We start from the raw sequence: 21,682 nt of genomic DNA, 5'->3' as shown, positions 1-21,682 counted from the left end.
CTTACAGTAAGCAAGGTAAACACGTACATCAAATGCAGAGAGACAGTGTAGTAGTGCCTCAGTAAACTAGGATCACTGGTAAACTAAGAACCTACCCAGATAGCAAAAGTTGTTAAATCAACGTTGAATTATGGTCAAAAAATTTGCTTTTTGGTTAAGGTTGAAGATTGATGGTGGATCGACCTTAAATGTTGAAAAGATTTTATTGAATCAACATTGTATTATGGTAGAATTTAATGATTGAAATGCCAACATTGAATCAATGTTGAATCTATGTTGTTTGACAGTTGTTGTTTGTTTTTTTGTGGGGGGAGGGGGGGGGTCACATGCATTTTAAACATATGTTGAGGACAATGGGTTGTGATTTTTTATTATTTTGTATGAAGGCCTTTGCAGGAAGTGCGGGAAGTGGCTGCTGCGATCCTTCAATCGAACCCAGTTCGATTCGTGCGTCTTTTCGCATGCGGTTAAAACTGCTGGTTAAATCGCACCCTATCTGCAAAGGCCTTTAATCTTCCTAAGGTTTGTGCGTAATGACAAACATCTAAAAATCGCCTTTTGACAGAGACTACAAGGAGTGGAGCAGTCCAAATGTCCCATAGCCTATTTAAACCTAGTGATGTCATAGCCACCCCCAACCCAGCCCGTGCCATTTGAATCTCCTGGCTTCAGGCGCACGCACGCACGCACGCACGCACGCACGCACGCACGCACGCACGCACGCACGCACGCACGCACGCACGCACGCACGCACGCACGCACGCACGCACGCACGCACGCACGCACGCACACACACACACACACACACACACACACACACACACACACACACACACACACACACACACACACACACACACACACACACACACACACACACACACACACACACACACACACACACACACACACACACACACACACACAGTGCCAAGGTTGAACCGACTGGCGGACCGGCAGTCGGCATCGAGTAGTAGGCTACAATGCTGTGATTATGGAATAAATATTCTTACATTGCAATGGCTATAATGCTGCTATTATGGAATATATATCCTTACATTAACATTGCAATGGTAATCAGCACCATCTGTAGGCTGTCACTATAGGCTACTTGCTAAAGTTTACTGAGTCGCAAGACTTGTCTGCTGCGCAGTGCCCATGCAGTATCAATTTGACACAAGACCAGCATAAAACCGGAATTTATGACAGTGATGGCCGATTGATCGGTGCATCTCTATATGTATTTATGTATGTGTATGTGTATGTGTATGTGTATGTGTATGTGTGTGTGTGTGTGTGTGTATTTATATACACATTATTGCTTGATCCAGAAGTATCCTATGATGATGAAACTGGCAAACAAGAACACAATATAGAATCCATACAGCAGCCGGTCCATGACCAGCCCTATCTTGTTCCACTCCTCTTCGTTCTGACCGTCCTGGAGGTGTCTGTCCATCTGCATGCGGATGGCACGGAGGTCCCTGGACAGCCTCTTCAGCTCCTCCAGGGCAGGAGTCAGAGGGTCTGCTGGGGGGGCTTTCAGTGGGTCTGCTGGAGGAGTTTTCATTGGAGACCTTGGAGTGTTGAGGGTCTTCGGAGACCCTTCTGTGATGTAGATGCGAGGTTCTTCGTTGGTGACGGGACCATGCTGGACATCCTTGCTATTCACTGTCACTGAGTTTGAAAAAGGAAAGTGAGGTGATGTTAGGGGGACAATAAGGTGATGCTGGTTTCCCAGCACTAGCCATTAGTTGTTTAGTGCTGGTCAGGTTCAGTGCAAAAACTAAGTGGAACTTGAAAAAGGACACTCCGCCAGGTCAGGTAGGTTATTGTGGGCCAGCAATGTTCGAATTCGAATTTGGATGGAATATGAAAAAACAGATCCGACTTGATCACATGACTATAATGTGTACTGATTTGCATGATGTTTGGACAAAATCTGTAGGAGTAATATCAAAATCTTTTTTTTGCAAAAATCTGCCTCCTGGTGGCGCTATAACAGGCCAATGTGAAACATTTGGGGCAGAGGTTCTGCTCTGGCATCCAGGGAGTGTGTGTGCACAGTTTCGCTTCGATCGATACTATATCTGTCACACAAAATTCCGTGGCATAACTCACAGTGTCCGACCCGTCGGTAACAATCTTAGAGCGTGTGTCTCTCATGACCGCGAGGTGTGCAGAGCCAAACAACAATTCGGATGGACCAACGTTTTCCAAGAACCTAAAAATCATGAATATCTAATCTGTATCGGTTGACTTGCAGGCCCTTGACCACCAAGGGCCCTGGGCGGCTGGGCCCACAAGGCCCATTGACAATTTACTTACTGTAGATGTAAATATATATTTACAATAAATATATTGTAACGCTGGCGTACTTTGTATACATGTATGTCCTGTTCCTTTTATTTAGGGAGGTGTCACTGTATGGGTATTGACTACAGGTTGTTCCGGGAGGGAAAAAAGAAGGAAGTCAAGTTGGGCTGTTTGTTACTGTTGGTGCTGTCATGCTGGACTGAGTTAACTGAGAGACATAGCACACGTTACTGTGTTATTAGCCTTGGGCTTTATTGTTTTAAGTTCAGTGACCCTCAACATCGGGTTAGCTGTGCTGCGGCAAGGCCTCAGAAATATTGAGCTAGCAACTTGAACATCGTCTCCTAGCCTCGTCCTTCTAGTTACCCCGCACACACAATATTTTTTAAATACATTTTATCGCTCAAATATGTGGGCCTCTCAGCCAACAGCACTAGTCTCCTCCTATACTGGCTGTATATGGTAGTATTTTTAAGATTTAATTTAATTCAAATGTTTTAATGCAAATAAATATAATATACTGTAGGACTTATAGACTGTACTATCTAAATCCTGTACGATAACATGTCTACAGGTGTTTTCTTGACCCACACATGCCTTACAACTTGAGTAGTGTGTTTTTGTGCCCACCTGGCTGCCCATTCTGGGTAGTGTCGTATGTTAGCCCTTATTGCTTATATTTATGAACATTAATTATTAATTAACATTAATTCACTAAAGTCCACGTTTGCATACAGACATGTTGTATACACGAATCCACGGAGCGCTGCCCTGGGCGCAGCCATTGCTGCGGTGTCAACGCTCCGCGGACGTGACACCGCAGCAATGGCCGCCTACAGGCAGCTACAGGCAGCACGTCTGTGGATTCGTCTATAGGCCTGATGCTAATCTTAACCCACTGTCTGAGGAGGAGAAGTTTGGTGTGAAGTGCGATTTACATCTCCATTGTTAACTTGAAAGACATCAGGTCTAGGCCATTGTCTTCACTCCATCCTTCCTGACATACACAGTTGCAGATTAGGTCGGCAGATGTTCAAATCAAAGGGCTTGATCTTCAACTAGTGGGGGGGTTCTCACTGAACCAAAAGTAAAAGTATTTAAGTACTCATTACGCATAATATCCCATTTAGCAAGTTTTCAAAAATGTATACAAATCTTTTAAAATAGCTGATCGCTACACGTTGTGAGCTTGTAGATCAGCTATTTTCAAATAGCTTAATAGGGCTGAAGTGGTTAGTGTATGTTTTGTAACAATCAGAATCTACAAAGTAACTAGCAACTAAAGTTTTCAAATAATTGTAGTGGAGTCAAAGTACAATATTTGCCTCTAAGATGAAGTGGAATAGAAGTAAAAGTATTGAAATAGGATATACTCCAGTAATGTAAAAAATACCTCAACATTGTACTTAAGTACAGTACTTAGAGTAAATGTACTTCGTTACTTTCCACCACTGACCTTGAGCATCTGGGTTGATCATAACCGTGACTCTGTTGCCGGGCGGTTTAGGAGAGAGACAGACGACGTAGGCCAGGTACTTCAGCACCACGGTCCTGAGCCAGCGAGGCACGGGGGAGAGATGGCGGGAGCTGCACTTGATGTTGGTGATTAAAAGGGTCTCCAGCAGGCTGACCACCATCATAGCCAGGCTGATGGTGAAGAACACATCTATACAGGGGGGACAGAGAAGGGAAAAACTGAGGGTAGAAGATGAGGCCAATTCCAATAACCCCCCTTGGCAATTATACACAATTACTTTTGTAGTGCCCTTGAAGAGCCATACCTCCATAGGTAGTGTTTTAAATGGGACACTTCTAAACATCAACACTCATTTCTCCCCCTAGTGGTTTGGAAGATGATACAAAAAGGTGTATCTGTTCTTATTATCATTATTATTATCTGTTCTGTTATCTTTATTTTATGCTTTTAATGCATACAATGCCTTTCATGTCTTTGAAAGCCTTTTATGCCTTTTATGGACATTGAATTGCCTTTGTGTATGAAATGTGTTATACAAATAATTGAATTATTCAAATTCACAATTCAGACATTTACTAGATGTTCCAAAGCATTCTTATGTCCAATTCGTCATATTTCGCTACCTGGTCAGATGCCATATGCCAGTGGTTCTCAAAGTGGGGTCCGGGGACCCCCAGGGGTCTTTGAGGGAGTTTCAGGTGGTCCCCAGCTAAATGTGTTAATATAGCATCAAAATCAGGTTAAGCACTTTAACCCGATATACATTGGCTGTTTGAAAATAGCAGATTTAACAAGCTCACTTGTAGATCTGCTATTATCTGAATATTTTTTAGACATTTTATTTAACACAAATCTTGTTATGGTGGTACCGGGCACAAAATATTTTAATATGGGGGTCCGATTCAGGGGTAAAGGATGGAAACTGTCAGCTCTCAGCAAGGCATTAATGTGTGTGGGTTTTCTATAGGCGACTGTTTTGAAACCTTTGCTGTTAAGCATTATGTGGATATCCAGAAAATGTACTTCCATTTTGTCAGAGGTGATTGTGAATTTTAGTGACCTACAATTGGTTCTACAATTTGTAAGCAAGCAAGCAAGACAGTGCTTGGTTCAGATGAATAATGAACAGTAGCCTAACAGTTGGATTGTGCCTCTGAATAGAACAACAATAGAACAAACTTGCTCTTCCATTGTGAAGACATGCTAATCTTAAATTCAGCCAAATCCAGCGTAGCGATAGTTCAGGTAGGCGGAACTCCACCCCCCCCCCATTCATTCGCTAACAAGTTGATTCATACACACACTCACAAGTCAGTCGGTCTGTCCACGTTCAACCTCACTTCATTCTCATTCGCTACAAGCTAACTCACACACGCCCCCATTCCCACAGTGCAACTCAGGCGGTTCTTTTAAGCAGTCCAATATTCACTGTTCATTCAACGTGCTAAGCTGTCACAGCTTGTCGTACAGCTGTCAGAGTTCAGGCCTCCTCACTGTGGAATTTTGTTTCATATGTTAACTAATTTAGACCTGAGGCCGATTCTAAAAACGCCTTCTAAATCCTGACCTGAGTTTTCTGAAAAACTTCAAATATTTATTCAAAAATTACCAAAAAAAATTATGTTGCTATACTGTACTTAGCAACAACAACCCTAAAAGGGGTTCCTGGATTAAAAGGTATAGTTACGGATAGGGGTTCCTGGTCTAAATGGGCTAATGGATGATTCTGTGGATTGTACTATTACTAGAAGTTCGTCTAGAACGTCTAGTGCCCATGCAGCGCCCACTTGGCAGTGCCCCCCCGCATGCTAACGCTACTCGATTTTGGGCTTATGTGGGCGCACCATCTACAATGGACTAACTGAGCAGGAATAGTAACATTCACCACACTAACTGTCATTGTTGACAACGTGATTTCACAGCTACGTCAGCCACGACAACCACGTTAGCGTAAGCTACATGCTACGGTAAAAGTGCGTTGGCGTTAGCTGCATGCTAACGGCTCATGTTAAGCACCCCTGGCCACTAATCATTCAAATACAACAAACGCTATCACAGTAGTGGACATAAACATTCGTTACATTAGTAGCAGGCTGCAGTGACCTAAAAGTCTTGACAATAGGAATGACAGGGCGATTTATTAGAGAAATGACGGTGATTGTGCTGTCCAGCTCAGCTTCCCCAACTATCACGGAGCCCTGCCGTTACTGCGTCTGTGATGTCGGCAGGGAGCTGTGTGTCTGAGCGAGTATTGGATGCTGTTATCTGGAAACTGCCCTCAGCATGACATGGCCAATGAGAGGTAGCGCTTTCGTTGTTGCTAAGATACGGTGTGTGGCACATAGCGTCTCTGCCCCATAGCCTGTAGATCTCTCGAACATGATTGGCGTAGCCTGCGTTGCCAGGTCTGCCTTTTGTATAAGTGATTTTGGGCTTATTTGGGCGCGCTTTTGGGGCTAGTTTGCATAGATCACGGCAGCGCTTGTTTCTTGCCCGTTTCACGGATCTGGCAACGAAGGTGCTCCCGCACGGTGAAAGATGATCCCTCGCAAACGGATGACAATGTCCACGCATGCGCAGTTACATGCACAGTTTTGCTTGCAAGCAGTTTTGCGATTACACACGACCTGCTTGCAAACAAACTGCATGCAGTGGCACGCGACGCATGCGCAAGTTTGCGAATTGTATTATAGGATATGTGGTATACAATGCAAGTGAAAGGTTATGTTCATGTAATAACTGTATCTTATGCTCTGCTCTGGGGGTTTTGTGATCTCAGATTCTGTGTCATGCTTGCGCAGGTAATCTGTAGTATCACAGGAGCAGTCACAACGCCAAACTGAATGCAATATCATTGCAATAAATGGCAAATGGTTAATCCTGAGCTGAAGTGTCTAACTGAAATGATGCAACAACTTATAAGTTATAATTACAGGTTATAAGTTATAACCTGTAATTACATGCGTCATACTCACTGATGAGAGGCGTTGTTTTTCCGCTGGCCGGCAGCAGGTCGTTCATGATGAGCAGGAAGACGGTGTAGCCCAGGATGAGGGTCATCTTGAAGGAGGAACGGTCGGCGCTCTCAGGAGGAAGCAGGAAGCTGAAAAGGTCCACTGTGACGAGGAAACAGCTAGGAACAAGGAGGTTCACCACGTAGAGAATGGAATTTCTTTTTAAAACCATCTAAGTGAGAGAAACAGGTATAACCTGAGGGTCAGTAAGATGATGCAGGTTAGTCTGAGAAAAATTACATTTACATATATTTGCCTACAAAAATAGTTTGCTGTTACATTTAAAGGATCAAGGTCAATAGAATATTAATCTCTCAAGAACAGATTCTGCTCTCCGCTTGAATCTGTCGGGGGGGGGGTCGTCATATCGTGTACGCACTGGCCTACAAGTGGGCGTGCCTTCAGATCAGGAAGCAGGCCGCGCTTTACCCAATCAAATGTAGTGGGCGGGATTTACGTGTGTACCAATCCTTCCCCACTAGAAACAAACCGAAACTAATTTAACAATAGCGTCCTCGGAGCAGACAAAACCACGGAAAGATATTCATATTTTAACTTGCTCTTTCATCATAGAAACAAGTGGGCTTATAACCAAAACGATCCATGTTCTCTGGGAGAAGTGGTGTTAGTGTTCCGTGTGGAAATATTGTTAGTGGGAATGAAAACATAGTCGCAGCACCGGAAGTGAAAGGCTGAAGGCAGACCAAAACCCCGGTTTCCTTGCGCACGTGTGCTCCATTTTGCCCCCCCTAAGTAAAATAGTAAAAAACAGCAGAGGGCGCTGTTTTTCCTTTTTTATTTGGCGATGGGTTCCCAGATTGATAGAATATAAACAAAAGACAATTTCCTTCACCTAGTTCAGGAAGCACATCACGCGCATTATGAAAAGCTTCTGCCAAGATATAATTAGACTTATTATTATCTCTTTGCCTGCCACCGACGAGATTTCTCGTCAGGTTCCGCCAGGGTGCAGCCTGCCACTGACGAGAATGACGAGATTTGTGTTTTCAGTGGGTATCCACCAGATGGCGCTGTTATCTACCCTATGAATGATGCTTTCACTGCCTGCTGACGACGGACCCGGAATTGACGTCTTTTAAAAATATGAAGTAGAGGAACAATGATAAATCCCTGTCCATTCATTTCAAGGCTTTTCAACAGGAACACAGAGGGGGCGGGGCTTTAGCAATTACAACTTGTCCTTATTGGCCGTCTAAGTGCACCTAGCCAGTTTTGGAAGTGTAGCATGCTGGGAACTGGAGTTATGGCTGTTTAATGCCCAGCCAATAGGAACACAGAGGGGGCGGGGCTTAACAATTACAGCCTGTCCCTAGTGGCCGTCTAAGTACACCTACAGTAGCAGGTTTCATAGGTTTAGCATGCTGGGAACTGGAGTTATGGATATTTAAAGGCCAGCCAATAGGAACACAGAGGGGGCGGAGCAATGGCACCCAGGGCCCTGGGTGCCACACGTGGTCCCTGGTGTGGCTATTGTGATGGCAGACCTCTGACCTGTGTTGGTGGCAAGTTTGGTGCGGATCGGAGCAACGGTGCGTCTGCATATTACGCACGTGTGTGTGCACGCGTGCAGTGCTGGCTCGCACGTATACAGTGCTGGCTTGTGTGTGTGTGCTCGGTGCGCCTCGCAGTCGCAGTTCTGCATGTTGCACGTGTGCGTGTGCGACTGTGCGTGTGCGCGCACGTGTGCAGTGCTGGCTCGCACGTGTGCAGTGCTGGCTTGTGTGTGTGCACGGTGCGCCTCACAGGTCCGCATGTTACGTGTGTGTGTGTGTGTGTGTGTGTGTGTGTGTGTGTGTGTGTGTGTGCCCGCGCTCGCACGTACAGTACGTGTGCAGTGCTGGCTTGTGTGTGTGCCTCGCAGGTCCGCATGTTAGGCGCGCGTGCGTGCGTGCGTGTGTGTATGCACACATGCGCCCTTCACGCGCAGGTGTGCTGACCAGCGCGTGTGTGTGCAGTCTTTAAGTGGCGCATGTGTTGCACGTTTGTGTTGGATTAGTGTAACTGGTTGCATTTTTGTGTTGCAGCTGTTGAGGCCGTGCTCAAACATACGGACTAGGGGTGTGCCGATATAGTAATTTCATGAAACGATACGATACGATATTGGGCTCACGACATCGATACGATACGATATATGGCACTTTTTTTTTAATGAAAATATATGGGGGGGGGAAAAAGCTTATGACAATATATGGGGCGGGGGGGGGAGCAAATGCAAACAAATACTTCGGTTTTTGCATTATTATTATCCCCCCCACCCCGCAAAAACAAGCCTCATTCAAATGGCCACAGCTGTGCAATGGATTACCGCAAGCTGAAATTTTTTCCCCCCTATACTACGACACCCCCATGAGGCGATCTCCGTGAAGGCGGAGGTCACAGAGAATCTTCCATGATTTAGGGTAGCCTACAGTAAAATCGCTCGTTTTCGCTGGCAGTAGTGGCACACTATTACTCTGGCAGTTAATGAGCTAAAGCAGGGCTACTCAACTTAAGATGGCTCAGGGGCCACTCAGCAAAATACCAAAAGTCCAAGGGGCCGCCATAAAAATGACGGTCCTATTTTGGATTTTTCGATTTTGTAACGCACAAGAAAATGTACATTTTGACATCATATTCTTTTCACTGTACCAGTTTATTTTGTGTTGTGTGTATGTCCAGTGGCAGACACCTATCCTGGGCGCGCGGCAAAGCCGCGCGGCCGGAAAAATTTGGGGGTCAAACCCCCCCAAAAACCCGAAATGCACAGAAAACTATGCATTATACCTGTAACAATTGACGCACCTGTATGTATGTCTGTTTGTTTTTGAAAAATGTTTTAGCAACCCATATATTTGAACGGAAATGTATATTTTTATCCTGTGCTTAAAAAAAAAAAAAAAAAAACCATGAGGGGGGCCGCCAAGACGCTGCGATCGGGCCGCATGCGGCCCGCGGGCCGCGGGTTGAGTAGCGCTGAGCTAAAGGATGTGTATCACTGGTTTCTTTCAAAATTGGCCTGATGATGACATGTATTATTGTCTAAATTGTTTATGCTATGTGAGGAATGGAATACGGGGCGGCCATAGCTGAGTGGTTAGTGAGCCCGCCTAGGGAACCAGAGGCCCTGGTTGCCCCAGGTTCGATTCCAGGCTATCCCAGCATATGTGCCGATGATATGAAATTTGTCCCTGAGCAAGACTCTTAACCCCAATTGCTCACAGGTTCTCATTGGAAACAAGACCGCAAGGACTTTCATGAACGACCTGTTAAAAGGATTTAAAGGATTTATACATACTGTAGGACCACAATGGAAACAAGTCTTTTTTCTGTTATCTTTTTAGCCTTAATGTCTGACTGTACCACCTGCTGTTTACATTTCGGACTAATAAAGTATTCAATAAAATAAAATAAAAAATGTGTTGCCAAGTAGCGTGCGTGTTTATGAAACTTTCCTCTTCTACCCCAGATTTGAACCCGGTTTCCTGCGCAAGTGCTGAACGTTTTACCATTGTGCTAATAGAGCCAGCCTGCTTGCTCAGAGGAAAAATGTAATCTTGACCTGATGGTCAAAATTCGTGTTCATTCGATCCTGTGTCTAGGTGAGACATGACCTTTGACACGATCTAAATGTCTCAATAGAAGAGCAGGGAGACAAAAATACAACCACCCCAAGTTGTATTGTTTATTCATGCATTGGACAAAATTACATTTTATTCATTAAAAAGGTTACATAGTGAGGCTTTAAGGTATTATTATTATTATTATTATTATTATTATTATTATTATTATTATTACATTTATTATCATTATTATTATTATTATTATTATAAGTAATATCTTATTATTAGTCAGAAATTCCCAGACAAAATGGAAGTGTTCTTACATTGACTTCCAGCTCTGAGTAGCCCTCAGTGCCGGATGGATGCACTACAATTTTGATCAGGCGCCATTCTCCCCTCCTCTGAATCGCCTCTCTGGACTTGATGTGAATCTCCTGGGCTGATCTGCTCATAACCAGATTTACATCAGAAGCTGCAACCACAGTTTTTAAAGTAGATTAAAAGGTAGTGGTGTGAGTGTTGTTGTACTGTATGTGTGTGTTCTGTAACAGGCAGATATCCTTTCAGTTTAGATGGCATCGATTCTATGCCATCGGTTTTCAAAGGGAGGTCAACGAGCGGGCGGGGGGCAGTTAGAAAGGAGAGGTAATTAAAAAAGAAAAGAAAACCGTATATGTGGTATACAGTATATACATATACATATACATATATATATATATATATATATATATATATATATATATATATATATATATATACATATACATACCCGGAGTTTCCCGGTGGGGGGAGGTCAAAAGGGGGGTGAGTGTAGCAGTAGTGGCTCAGAGCCTCTGCCTGATGAGCTAAAGTCTAATATCTCCCATGGCCAAGGGGGAATTAGGCTAGTGGCTAAGATGTTGGCTTTCCACACGGGAGACCTATAGGTGACACACGCTGGTGTCGGGCCTCGTAGAGGTGCAGGTGCGGTGGGCTGTGGTGTCCTCCTGGGGATGGAGGCCCTGAAGGCCTCACCCTGCTCCTGCCTCGATCTCCAGTCGGCCATCCGGGTGGCGATGGCGTCCCCAAACAGACCGGCCTGCTTCACGGGTTGGTCCATGACGCTGATCCGTTCCGCATCGGAGAGACGTGAGAGGTCCAGCAACCTCGCCCTTTCCGTGGTGACGAGGAATGCCATGGCGCGGCCGATGACGGTCAGGGCTGCTGCAGTCAGATGCAGAGACTCGTTGCTCAGACGACGCAGCTCCTGCATCTGCTCCGGTGTGGGGGTGTCCTTCGCGGCCTTGAAGAGCTCCGTGGTTGATGCCCCCATGAGCACGGAGGAATTCAGGGTGCGCGCTCCCGCGCCCAGAACCGAGTAGCCTTTCTGTTGAGGGCAGAGAAATCTCTTGTTTAGATGAGAAACTCGGCCCGCAAGCCAGGCCACCCAAGCCCGAAGGCAAGAGGTGGGCCACCATGGCCATCTCCATCTGCAGGATGCTGCTCAGCCCCTCTTCCTGCTCCTTCAGGCATTCGAGGCCCTTGAGGGACGGAGTGGGTGAAGAGTATGACTTTGTCCATGACTTGTGGAGAGCCTCCAGGGTGACGAGCGTAAGGGGAATAAGGTCCTTTGTCGCTCGCTTTGCCCTGGCCCCACCTATGCCGTCGAGGAGGGAGGCCTGCGGTGCGACCCTCTCTTCTGGACGGGGCCATTCCACGCCTGTGTGTTCTGCTGCTCGGTGGAACAGCGTGTGTTCTGCTGCTCGGTGGAACGCGGGGGGGGGGGGGGGGGGGGCGTTGTCCTCATCTTCCTCCTCTGGAGAAACGAAGGAGATCTGGGTGTCTCCGTCGTATTCATCCAGGGCCTCGTCCTCGAGTGGGTCGAAGACGTGGTCCAACAGGTCCTCCTCGTACAGCGGATCGGCCGTCTCCATTGTACATCCCCAATTCAAGGCTGGGGATGGTGCACGGAGCGGCCTTGCCGCGGCCCCCGACAGATCACTCGAGCCCTCCTCCAGATCGACCTTCACTGGAGGGTCCGGAGGTGGTGGTGAGGTCGTGGCGGGGAAGGCTCCGCCAACCACGAGTTTCCCATCGAGCTAGCTTTGGTAGCTAGCAGGCCGCAACACGTGGAGTCAAGGCTAGCCTGGGGCTAACCGAGCTACAGTGTGATCTAGCCTAACAGCTATCGTGTGTTAGCCACTCGCCAGCTTTCCGTGCTAACGAGTGCTACTAGGCTAAACTGGAGTTAGCAAGCTAACGGTTAGTGAATAAAGCTAACTAGTAATACCCACTAGGAGCGAGCCTGAGCTACTAGCCCGGGAATATTACGGAAAAGGACCGTGGAATTATCGGTGGAAGTCTGAATCACCGAATTGTTAGCGTCTTGCGGTCCAGAACTCGGTCCTGGTCTGTTGAAACCTAGTTAAGCTTAACAATTCTACGGCGAAACTGGGGGAGAAAAGCTCTGCTTCAGACGAGAAAGGAATTGAAGTGGGGTTTTGGATATGCCCCCTGACTTATAGGACCTAGGGCGGGACCTCCAGTCAGGAAGGCGAATCAAAATGACCGCACGCGAGGCAGTGTTGACGTCTCGGAGGTACCGAGACTAGGGGGAACGATGATTTATGATGTTGACATAACTCGTGACGGCGCGACTCCGTAGGTGAAAAAGAGTGCACCTTTTTCAATCTGACTGGTTTTCCAATCATACTATAGCACATATATATATATTAACAGAGAATATATATAAGAAGTCTGTCTTGTCTCTGTCTCCTGCTGTCTATCTGTCTGTCTGTCTGTCTGTCTGTCTGTCTGTCTGTCTGTCTGTCTGTCTGTCTGTCTGTCTGTCTGTCTGTCTGTCTGTCTGTCTGTCTGTCTGTCTGTCTGTCTCTGTCTCTCTCTCACCGTAGTGAAGGTAGGATCCAAAGGTCAAGGTGCAGTTCTGAATGTCGAAGGGGAACTTGAAGATATCCATGTGACAGGAAGTGACCGCTATGACTGGCCTATCATCATACACATGTCCCTTGTTGTCCAGGTACACAAAGGGAGTGTTGGGAGAGTTGTCTTCATCCATGCTGCACCAGGACAAAACCAGGCAAGAATAGAATGGAATGGTATAAGGTCGGTTTAAGTTCAACAATAAAATAGATATAAATACAAACACTGAGATAAAGAAACAAAAACTCCACGACAGAGGGGGCAGCAGAAGCCGAGTAGCTGAGTGGGAGAGGCCACCTGGGAATAGGGTTAGGATGCGTGTGTCATTTTCATACCCGATCTTAGTAACTTGGAAACGCCCTTCTGTGACGCATGTGGAACTTCGATCCTGAGGCACTGGGATTGAAGTCTAATGCTTAGTGTTGCACTCCACGGAACCATGTGGTATTGCAGGGGTTTGGGAGTTATTTAAAGCGGTTCGCTCATGTGAGAGGCAGTAACTAAATCGTAACTTGTACTACGATCGGGTTGGAAAACAACACACGTCACACGCGGTTGGGATCCTTGAGGATTTTAACGATTCTGGTTCCTTAACGATTACCTTTAAAGGTTCTATGACATTCATTTTCACTTTTTTAATTTGTTATGTTTTTTGGGGGGTTTTATGACCTCAATTACACCCCAAAAAACTTTGAACATTCAGTGGATCTTCTGTGGTCTGGGGTTTTCTGAATAATTAGGCTGAAAAGTAATCTGGGATTGGCCCCTTGACTTTGATGTCATAGTCACTTAATCCCGCCCCCTCTCCTCCCAGCCCCTCCCCTCCCCTATCCTTTCCTTTGGGGGGGGGCGGAGCAGAGGCGATGATTGACAGGCAAAATCCCTCAACAGCGACACCCGCAGAAAAATATTACTTTTGACATTGCAGTTGAAACGGCTTTAGAAATGTGAGAGAAAAACACCTGCAATGGCTCACTGGAGTGGAATTTTCAGTTAAAACTTTTTATACACGTTTGAAGGACCATGACAAAGACTTTTAATGTGTTGTAAAACTGAATATCATGAAACCTTTAATGATTCCTATGATTGATGATTCCAAATGGACCCTACAGGTCTTTAACTCTAAGAGTGTACAAATGGAACCAAACAACTCTCAGAGTTATGGTGGTCAGTTTGAGAACCACTGGTATAGTAATTGTATAGCAAAAATGAAGTCCACATACCAGCTTTCTGACAGTGTGATAAACCGGCTCCGGAAACGGTTCCAAATGTGATGGAACCGATTCTGGTTCTTCAATGTTGTTTCCGGTTTCCGGATCCCAACCCTACCTGGGAATGTGAAGGTCACCAGTTTGCCCAGACGGTCTGCCCAGTCTATGTGTCTTACTGTCCCTTAGCAAGATATTTAACCGCTAACTGTTTTAACTTATTATATCACAAAAGGTTGATGAGGTTGGTGGGTGGTCGGTGGTGAGGCCAAAACTGTCTGCCCGATTCTCCTCAGTGGCTGGAGCAATTAATCTGTGCACGGAACTGCGAAGGCCGTTTTTCGATATCACCAAATCTCAGCTGTTTATTAGCGTTTTTGTGTCAAAGAATGTCACCATGGTTACGGCTGCCCAGCTATGGGATGAATGGCTCCCGGGTTGCCAGATCATCGCATATCCCCCACGGGTATGGACTAGTAGCCATAATTCATAATTAATGCCATTTTCAGCACCCATTATGAAAGCTACAGTATTAAACCTATGACACTCATCTGAGGACTGGCACAAAACATCACATCATCATAGCATTTCATCCAATAAGGAGAGGAGTTGTGTGGACTTTTAAAGAGGGCAGTGCTTTTTGTTGTTGATACTTTTTGTCATAAAATAGGAGAACTTACAACTCGGCAATGCGGATGTCTGGAACCCACAGCTTCTCACGAGGGACAGAGACCCTCCGCGCCCCACATTCTCTCTCATCCCAGCTCAAACCCTCAATGTCCCACTCCTAGATAGAATCAGAAACCAGAAAATGTTTTAGAGGTCAAATTCTTTTCAAAGATGGATGTCATTTCTTAAAGATGCTCTACTATCTTTTCAATTTCAACTCCAATGCTTTAATATTTAATTAAGGAAAATGGAAATATAATGTATTGAATTCATATTTTGCTGTTGATACGTGAACACTTACAAGGATTTGCCGTAGGTGTGATGTAAGTGACTGGGCTTTTTCATTCTAAAGAGAATGTTCAGAAAATGTTCAGTGTTCAAGATCTAGTACAGGGGGGGAAAATGCATTTACTGACTCAACCTAAATCCAATAACATAATTGGGAGCCGCACAGGCTGGGTTAACATATACGTTTATATGACATACTGTACAGACAGACATGAAAATGTTAAAGAAATAGCCAGGTAGGCCTACTCACCACTCCTAGAATTCCCAGTACGGTAAAAGAAAAGTAAACATCTGTTGGTGTTGTGAGGTATTTTACAGGACGTATGAGTTTCTTACTAAATACCTTCTCCTCCAGGGCCTTAAACAAAGACTCAGAAGTTGGACTGCTACAATTCAATGCTGCTGCCCAACCTGGATTTATGGGGAAAACAATGCCAAGTGAATTTAATGTTTCCAACATCAATTCACAATAATGCATTCCAAACTCTGACAGTATGTATAGTAGACAGTAGGAGTAACATGTCTCCCTTTTCCCTACTCCACCTCATATAACACTCCTTATTTCTTTTTATCAGTTGTATTGCTTATCCTCAAGGACAAATACAAACATATATATTACACACAGTCAGTTTTATATACAGTGTATAGGCTATTCCTTAGTACCTGCAGATCAGTAATAGGCCATGTCATTCATGACGCCTGTATCTGCAAAATCATAATAATCAGAATAAATATGATAATATGTTTTTTGGTGCAACTGAAGTCGTATCTGAATCGAACCACTAGTCTCCATCAGGGGATGGAAGGTTAACAAGGGCAAATCATTTAGGTCATTTTGCGAACAAGGGGGGTGGCATCCCCCTCATCACCTTCAAATTGTCGCCTACTGACCCCTGATACCCTGAGCTTATACCGCAACTCAGCGTTGTAACAATAGATGTACAGTATGCCAAGTTGTTATTTAGATTATTGTTATTGTTATTGTATATCATTTAGCCAGATACTAGGTTTGATGACTGCTATTTTAGCTACTCACTTCACTGCTTATCCTACTGTATATCATTGATACATAACTCATCCTATTGTCATTTATTTGCATATATTTCAAAAGTATACTGTATGGCATCAGAGGTGTCTGGCCAGGTCCAACATGTGGAGTGTAAACTGAGAAGCCATTTAATTTACGAAACTGTAGATTGTTTAACATTCATTCCAGAGTTTCTTACCGTGAAGCAACACGACACAGAAGAAAATGAGTCTCGCAGGTTTCTTTAGATTCTTCATCGCTCGAGTCTCTGCACAGCAATTTTCATTCCACGATTTTCTTTAGGAATGTAATTTTTGTTTTAGTTGTTTTTTTTTTGGGGGGGGGACAACAAAAAGCAACAAAAAAAAAGTTCTGTCTGTTCCGTCAGCTTGTTTTGTGTCAGTGTGGCAAGATGTGTTCTCTAAAAATAATTCCTCTCCTATATATAATAATCCTTTGTACCTTTTGCATGATTCCATGGGATTAATGTACCGTATACATTATGTAAATATTTGTTTGTATTGTACAACAGCTTTTTGGAACGACTTCAGGCCTGACGGCTACTGTAGGCCTACCTCAGTGTCAACACAGACACTTCCCTGGTGACTGTCTGGGTTTGGACAAACATGAGACCCAATGTTAGTTTTGTGGTTATTGATGAGAGACAGGGACTGTAGTTTGCATGCCACTGACGCACATTTTAGTGAGCACATGGCAGGTGACAATGTTAATTCAGGAAATTTCTCTGATTATTTGATTATCATTTTTTTTTTAATATATTGTTTTTAACTCCTGAAATCTTTATGGAAATCTTTAGATTTTTTTTGAAATAATAATAATTAATGACGAATTTTAGGAAACAAAAAATAAAGGGATATTCACTCGCGACCCACAAAAATGGATCCGCAACCCACAAATGGGTTTGGGAAACATTAGTCTTAATGGAGAAGAGAGAGAGAGAGAGAGAGAGAGAGAGAGAGAGAGAGAGAGAGAGAGAGAGAGAGAGAGAGAGAGAGAGAGAGAGAGAGAGAGAGACATAGAGAGAGACATAGAGAGAGAGACATAGAGAGACCACCTGTTTTACCCTAGCAACCGGCTATCAGACCATAGCAACCACAGTTTTACCATAGCAACCGCCTATTAGACCCTACAATGTAATGCACAATCTATGTAAAGCGCATTTGATAAAAGTGCTATATAAATGCACCATTTACCATTTATTTACCATTTACCTAGCAACCACCTATTCGACCCTAGCAACCGCCTCTTGGACCCTAGCAACCACTGCTTTCACCTAAAAAACTACATTTACACTATTCAACACTGTCAACACTATAAAAACGTTTAACACTACTAATACGTTAACACGTTTAAAATCTTTAACACCTTCAAAACCTTTAAAACCTTTAAAACTTTTCAAACCTTTAGAACCTTAGACCTTTAAAACCTCTAGAACCTTTAAATCCTTTAAAACTTAAAACCTTTAAAACCTTAAACCTTTAGAACATTTAAAACCGTTAGAACATTAAACCTTTAAAACCTTTAACAGTACTAATACTAACACATTTAACACTTATAAAACTATCAATACTCAATACTGTCAACACAGAAACAGTACTTTCTAGTTATTATTATTACTGTTTGACCAGAGCATTATTCAGCCCAACCTACTTTACTGTTCTACTGCCTGCTTCTTTAACATCTTATGCATCACTGACAGGCCAAATTCACACGCATATTAAACCAACACTGCTACAAGGATTTGACCTCCCCAAACACAACTTTGCAGAGCTAAACAATAAAGCCATTGCACACATTGCAACCTCAATAGAACAAGACATCACACACTCTCACTCACACAACTATCACCATTTTCTTTTACATAATTGACCTGCTGGCACAGTTACAGCACACTGAGGTGTGGAAGGGCGGCTCTCTTTGGGAAAAGTCTGATAAGCCACCTAAAAAAATAGGCCTTGCTGAACAGTGAATAATAATGTCATTATTGTTATCGATTGCACTGTTGTCTGATATGTACAGTGCTGTGGAAAGGAGTTTGAAGTAGAGCAACTACACAAGCTTCCACCAATGGTGGTTGTATTGTTCCCATGTGCAAAGAACTCATTTGGACAGTCTACCTTCTCAATAAAGGGGGCAAAACTCTGGAACTCAATAAAATAAACATAACATAAGCCTCTAAGGAGGAACAGAATGAGAGGTTAGATTGCCGTTACGACTGTAAGCTACCAGTACAAGCTATGCTAATGACCCACCTGCAGAGTAAACAGAGAGACAGGTGAATCACACAGCAAAGCCCACATGGCAGCAGCTGAGAGTCATCACAAGCGGATGTAGAGCAGGTGGTCAATGGACTTGGCCTACTCCTCAGAGCTCTGGTTCCCTGTAATATACTGGTACAGCTGGAGGTCTTTACCCAGCCTCCTCAGCTCCTCCACAGCCTTTTCCTCTACCTCTACCTCTCACCAGCCCTGTCCTCCATTGGCCACTAGAGGGTAGGCTTTCCCTTCTATTTTGAGCAAAGCAGGGCAACACATTGATTTACACACAAAGATCTTCAGTAATATTCAGACTGCAGACGTTTTACAACTTTGTATTGCTGAACATTAAGGACCTGTTGGAAATAAATAATACAAATAAATAATTAGTCCAAGTAGAACTGCTCCCTGCCGTATTAATGACAGCCACTGTCTGCTCCTTAGGCTGGGTAAATGCTAGCCCTAGAATGTCTGTGATCTTACATACATTTCATGTATTTCAAATACACAGTCATAGATCACCCTCGTCGACGCACTGTGTAGTGCCGATCTGCGCGGCCATAAAAGTGCTCTAAACTCCGTCTGTACTCACCCAATAATTAATTCCTAAGACTTGGAGTCATATTTTGTCCTTCATATCCATTTGAAAGTTCTGCCAGAAAACGTGTGTTTAGTCAAATATCTCCACTTTTCCACGAGCTGCACACGGACGACTTTCTGTACGGGGCGAGGGGGGCTGGAATGAGTGCAGGACTGATATATGTAAACTTCCTTTAGGACGCACAAATGTTTGGGACACACAATTGGCAGATGGAGTGATTCATTACCCCGCACCAATCACAAGCACCTGTCAATTGTGTTCCCCATTCGTTTGTGCTTCCCTGTGTCAATTTGTTATGACGTTTGTGATGACAAGAGGATTTGGGTAAATTCGGTCCATCACTCAAGTCGCGCCCCCCCCTAGCCCGTACAGAAAGTCGTCCGTACAAGTAAAAAAGTACAGGCTCTGAAATGTACTTCAAAAAGTAAAACGTATTTTTACCGGATGTTTCTGTGCAAAGCCAATTATAACCTCAAGTCAGATCATTTTATGGCTATTAAACTTAAAAGATTCCCACCAAACACACATCATCACAACCAGGATTGGTTTCCAAACTGTGATGTGACAATCATGCAAGTAGACCCACCCTATGGCCCCACCTCTTGAAATCTAATACAGCAGGTGGTTCTCAACCTTTTTATACTGAGTACCACCTCAGAAAATACTCCAAGTACCACCATTATGACTGTTGTTAAAATACAGTAGTGTAGACCTACCCCATCCTATTCAGCTATATGCACCAGGCGCGCGGGAAGTCCTAAATACCTAGGGGGGCTGTGCATGGGGGGGGACTCCTCGCGCCCGCGCGACGCGATCTTTTGTTTTTCCCCACACAAAAAGGCAGAAAGACAGTGCAAACACCAGGTTGAAGTTCATCCATGACCGTAACAGACCGCTATGATCCATGGCTGGCGTTTGTTTTCATTCTTATAAGACCAAAATATATATATATTATAAAAACAAAAAAAAATGTTTTTCTTCCCATCACCAGGGGGGCTGCAGCCCCCATAGCCCCCCCCTTCCCGCGCCACTGATATGCACAGTACAAATGTATTCCTAATAAGAATATCTCATTCTGATTTTTTTTTCAGTGTACATTATGGTGGCACTAAGACAGACAGACAGACAGACAGAGACAGCAAGATATGACATTAACAACTGTAGGCTACTTTATTCAAACACAGCACATGAGATACTAAAGCCTAAACGTACTCACCTAAAACTTAAAGGGACTACACCATGAATTTTAACTTTTTCTTATTTTTTGTGTGTTTTTGGTCTCCCCTACCTCTCTTCTATCCCCAAAAATACCCCAGTTTGAACACTCAGGCTTTCACAGCAAATCTGGGGTTTTCTGTAAATTGGTCTCAAAACAGGCCAAACTGATTTGCACCCTGACGTGACGTCATGTCAGGGTACAATCCCTCCCGTTTTTCAGTTCCAACCCAAAAAAAAAAGAAATATTTTTTTTTAATTTAAAATTTGTATTTATTTATTTTCTCTTATTTATTTGTTTTACTTTTTCCACACAGAACCAGGAGTTGGGGGTAAACTATCCCTTTAAGCACCACTAAGTTCTATGGATAATCTGTGCCTGGTTGTTACAGTGTTGCATTGGTGAATCTATCTCTGGTGGGACGCTATTTTAAAGATGTCACGCGCACTGGTGCGACATCCGGCAGTCGGCAGCCTTTGTAAACTTAGTTGAGGTGTGAACTCAAGGGTTGTTCTTAATCCATGCATGTGCGTGCTCGGTGCTCCTGCTCAAAAGACTGGTGAGGAGGCGTGTCACCGCGTGCAATGACCAATGCAACACTTGATACAACCCGCTAATACTAGAAATGGATATGGGTGTTCACTTTACTCTGCCTTTACCAAGAACTAATGCACAGAGAACAGTAATGCACAGAGCAGTAATAGATTGGAATGGGCTACCGCCACATATAATAAGGATAGGCAATAAATCAAGCTTCAAAAGGAAATTAAAGGAAGCAGTGATTAGTGAAGAAGTTATGTTTGGAAGAGTAGCCTTAACTGCGGTGAGGAATAATGGGGATCCAAAATAAACAATAAAGTAGAGAGCATGACTCCCAAGCATTATCTACATGCTTATGGAGCTATACTAGAATTAATCCACACGTTGCGAAGTCCGCTGCAACGGACTCAGCGCCGCTCGAGTTACGGTCTCGACAGGTGTCCGCAGACAGGTCACGTGGCAGCATATGCCCCAATGGAGAATCCAATACATTAAATGGGATTTTGGAAATAATTAGTGTAACCCCCGTCCCCAGGTGGGTGGCCGAGAGAACAGGCCATGGAGAAGCCTT

General features: G+C 44.2%; 1 protein-coding gene across 1 annotated transcript; it reads right to left on the bottom strand.

The window, feature by feature from the left end:
* Positions 1-966: 966 nt before the first annotated feature.
* On the bottom strand, positions 967-16,811 carry LOC308086544 (5-hydroxytryptamine receptor 3C-like). The gene is made up of 9 exons (XM_080430126.1): positions 16,678-16,811; positions 15,702-15,862; positions 15,465-15,509; positions 15,175-15,281; positions 13,254-13,423; positions 10,691-10,839; positions 6,769-6,979; positions 3,773-3,982; positions 967-1,677 (listed from the first exon to the last, which is right to left on the bottom strand). Exons 1-9 carry the CDS (start codon positions 16,733-16,735, stop codon positions 1,316-1,318), a joined length of 1,473 nt encoding a protein of 490 aa, XP_080286252.1. The 5' UTR covers positions 16,736-16,811; the 3' UTR covers positions 967-1,315.
* Between the last annotated feature and the right edge of the window lie 4,871 nt (positions 16,812-21,682).

Source organism: Gymnoscopelus braueri (genome assembly GCF_963280865.1).
Source record: "Gymnoscopelus braueri genome assembly, chromosome: 6".
Lineage (NCBI taxonomy): Eukaryota > Metazoa > Chordata > Actinopteri > Myctophiformes > Myctophidae > Gymnoscopelus > Gymnoscopelus braueri.
The sequence above is the reverse complement of the archived record's forward strand: the minus strand, read 5'-3'. Positions and strand labels throughout refer to the sequence as shown.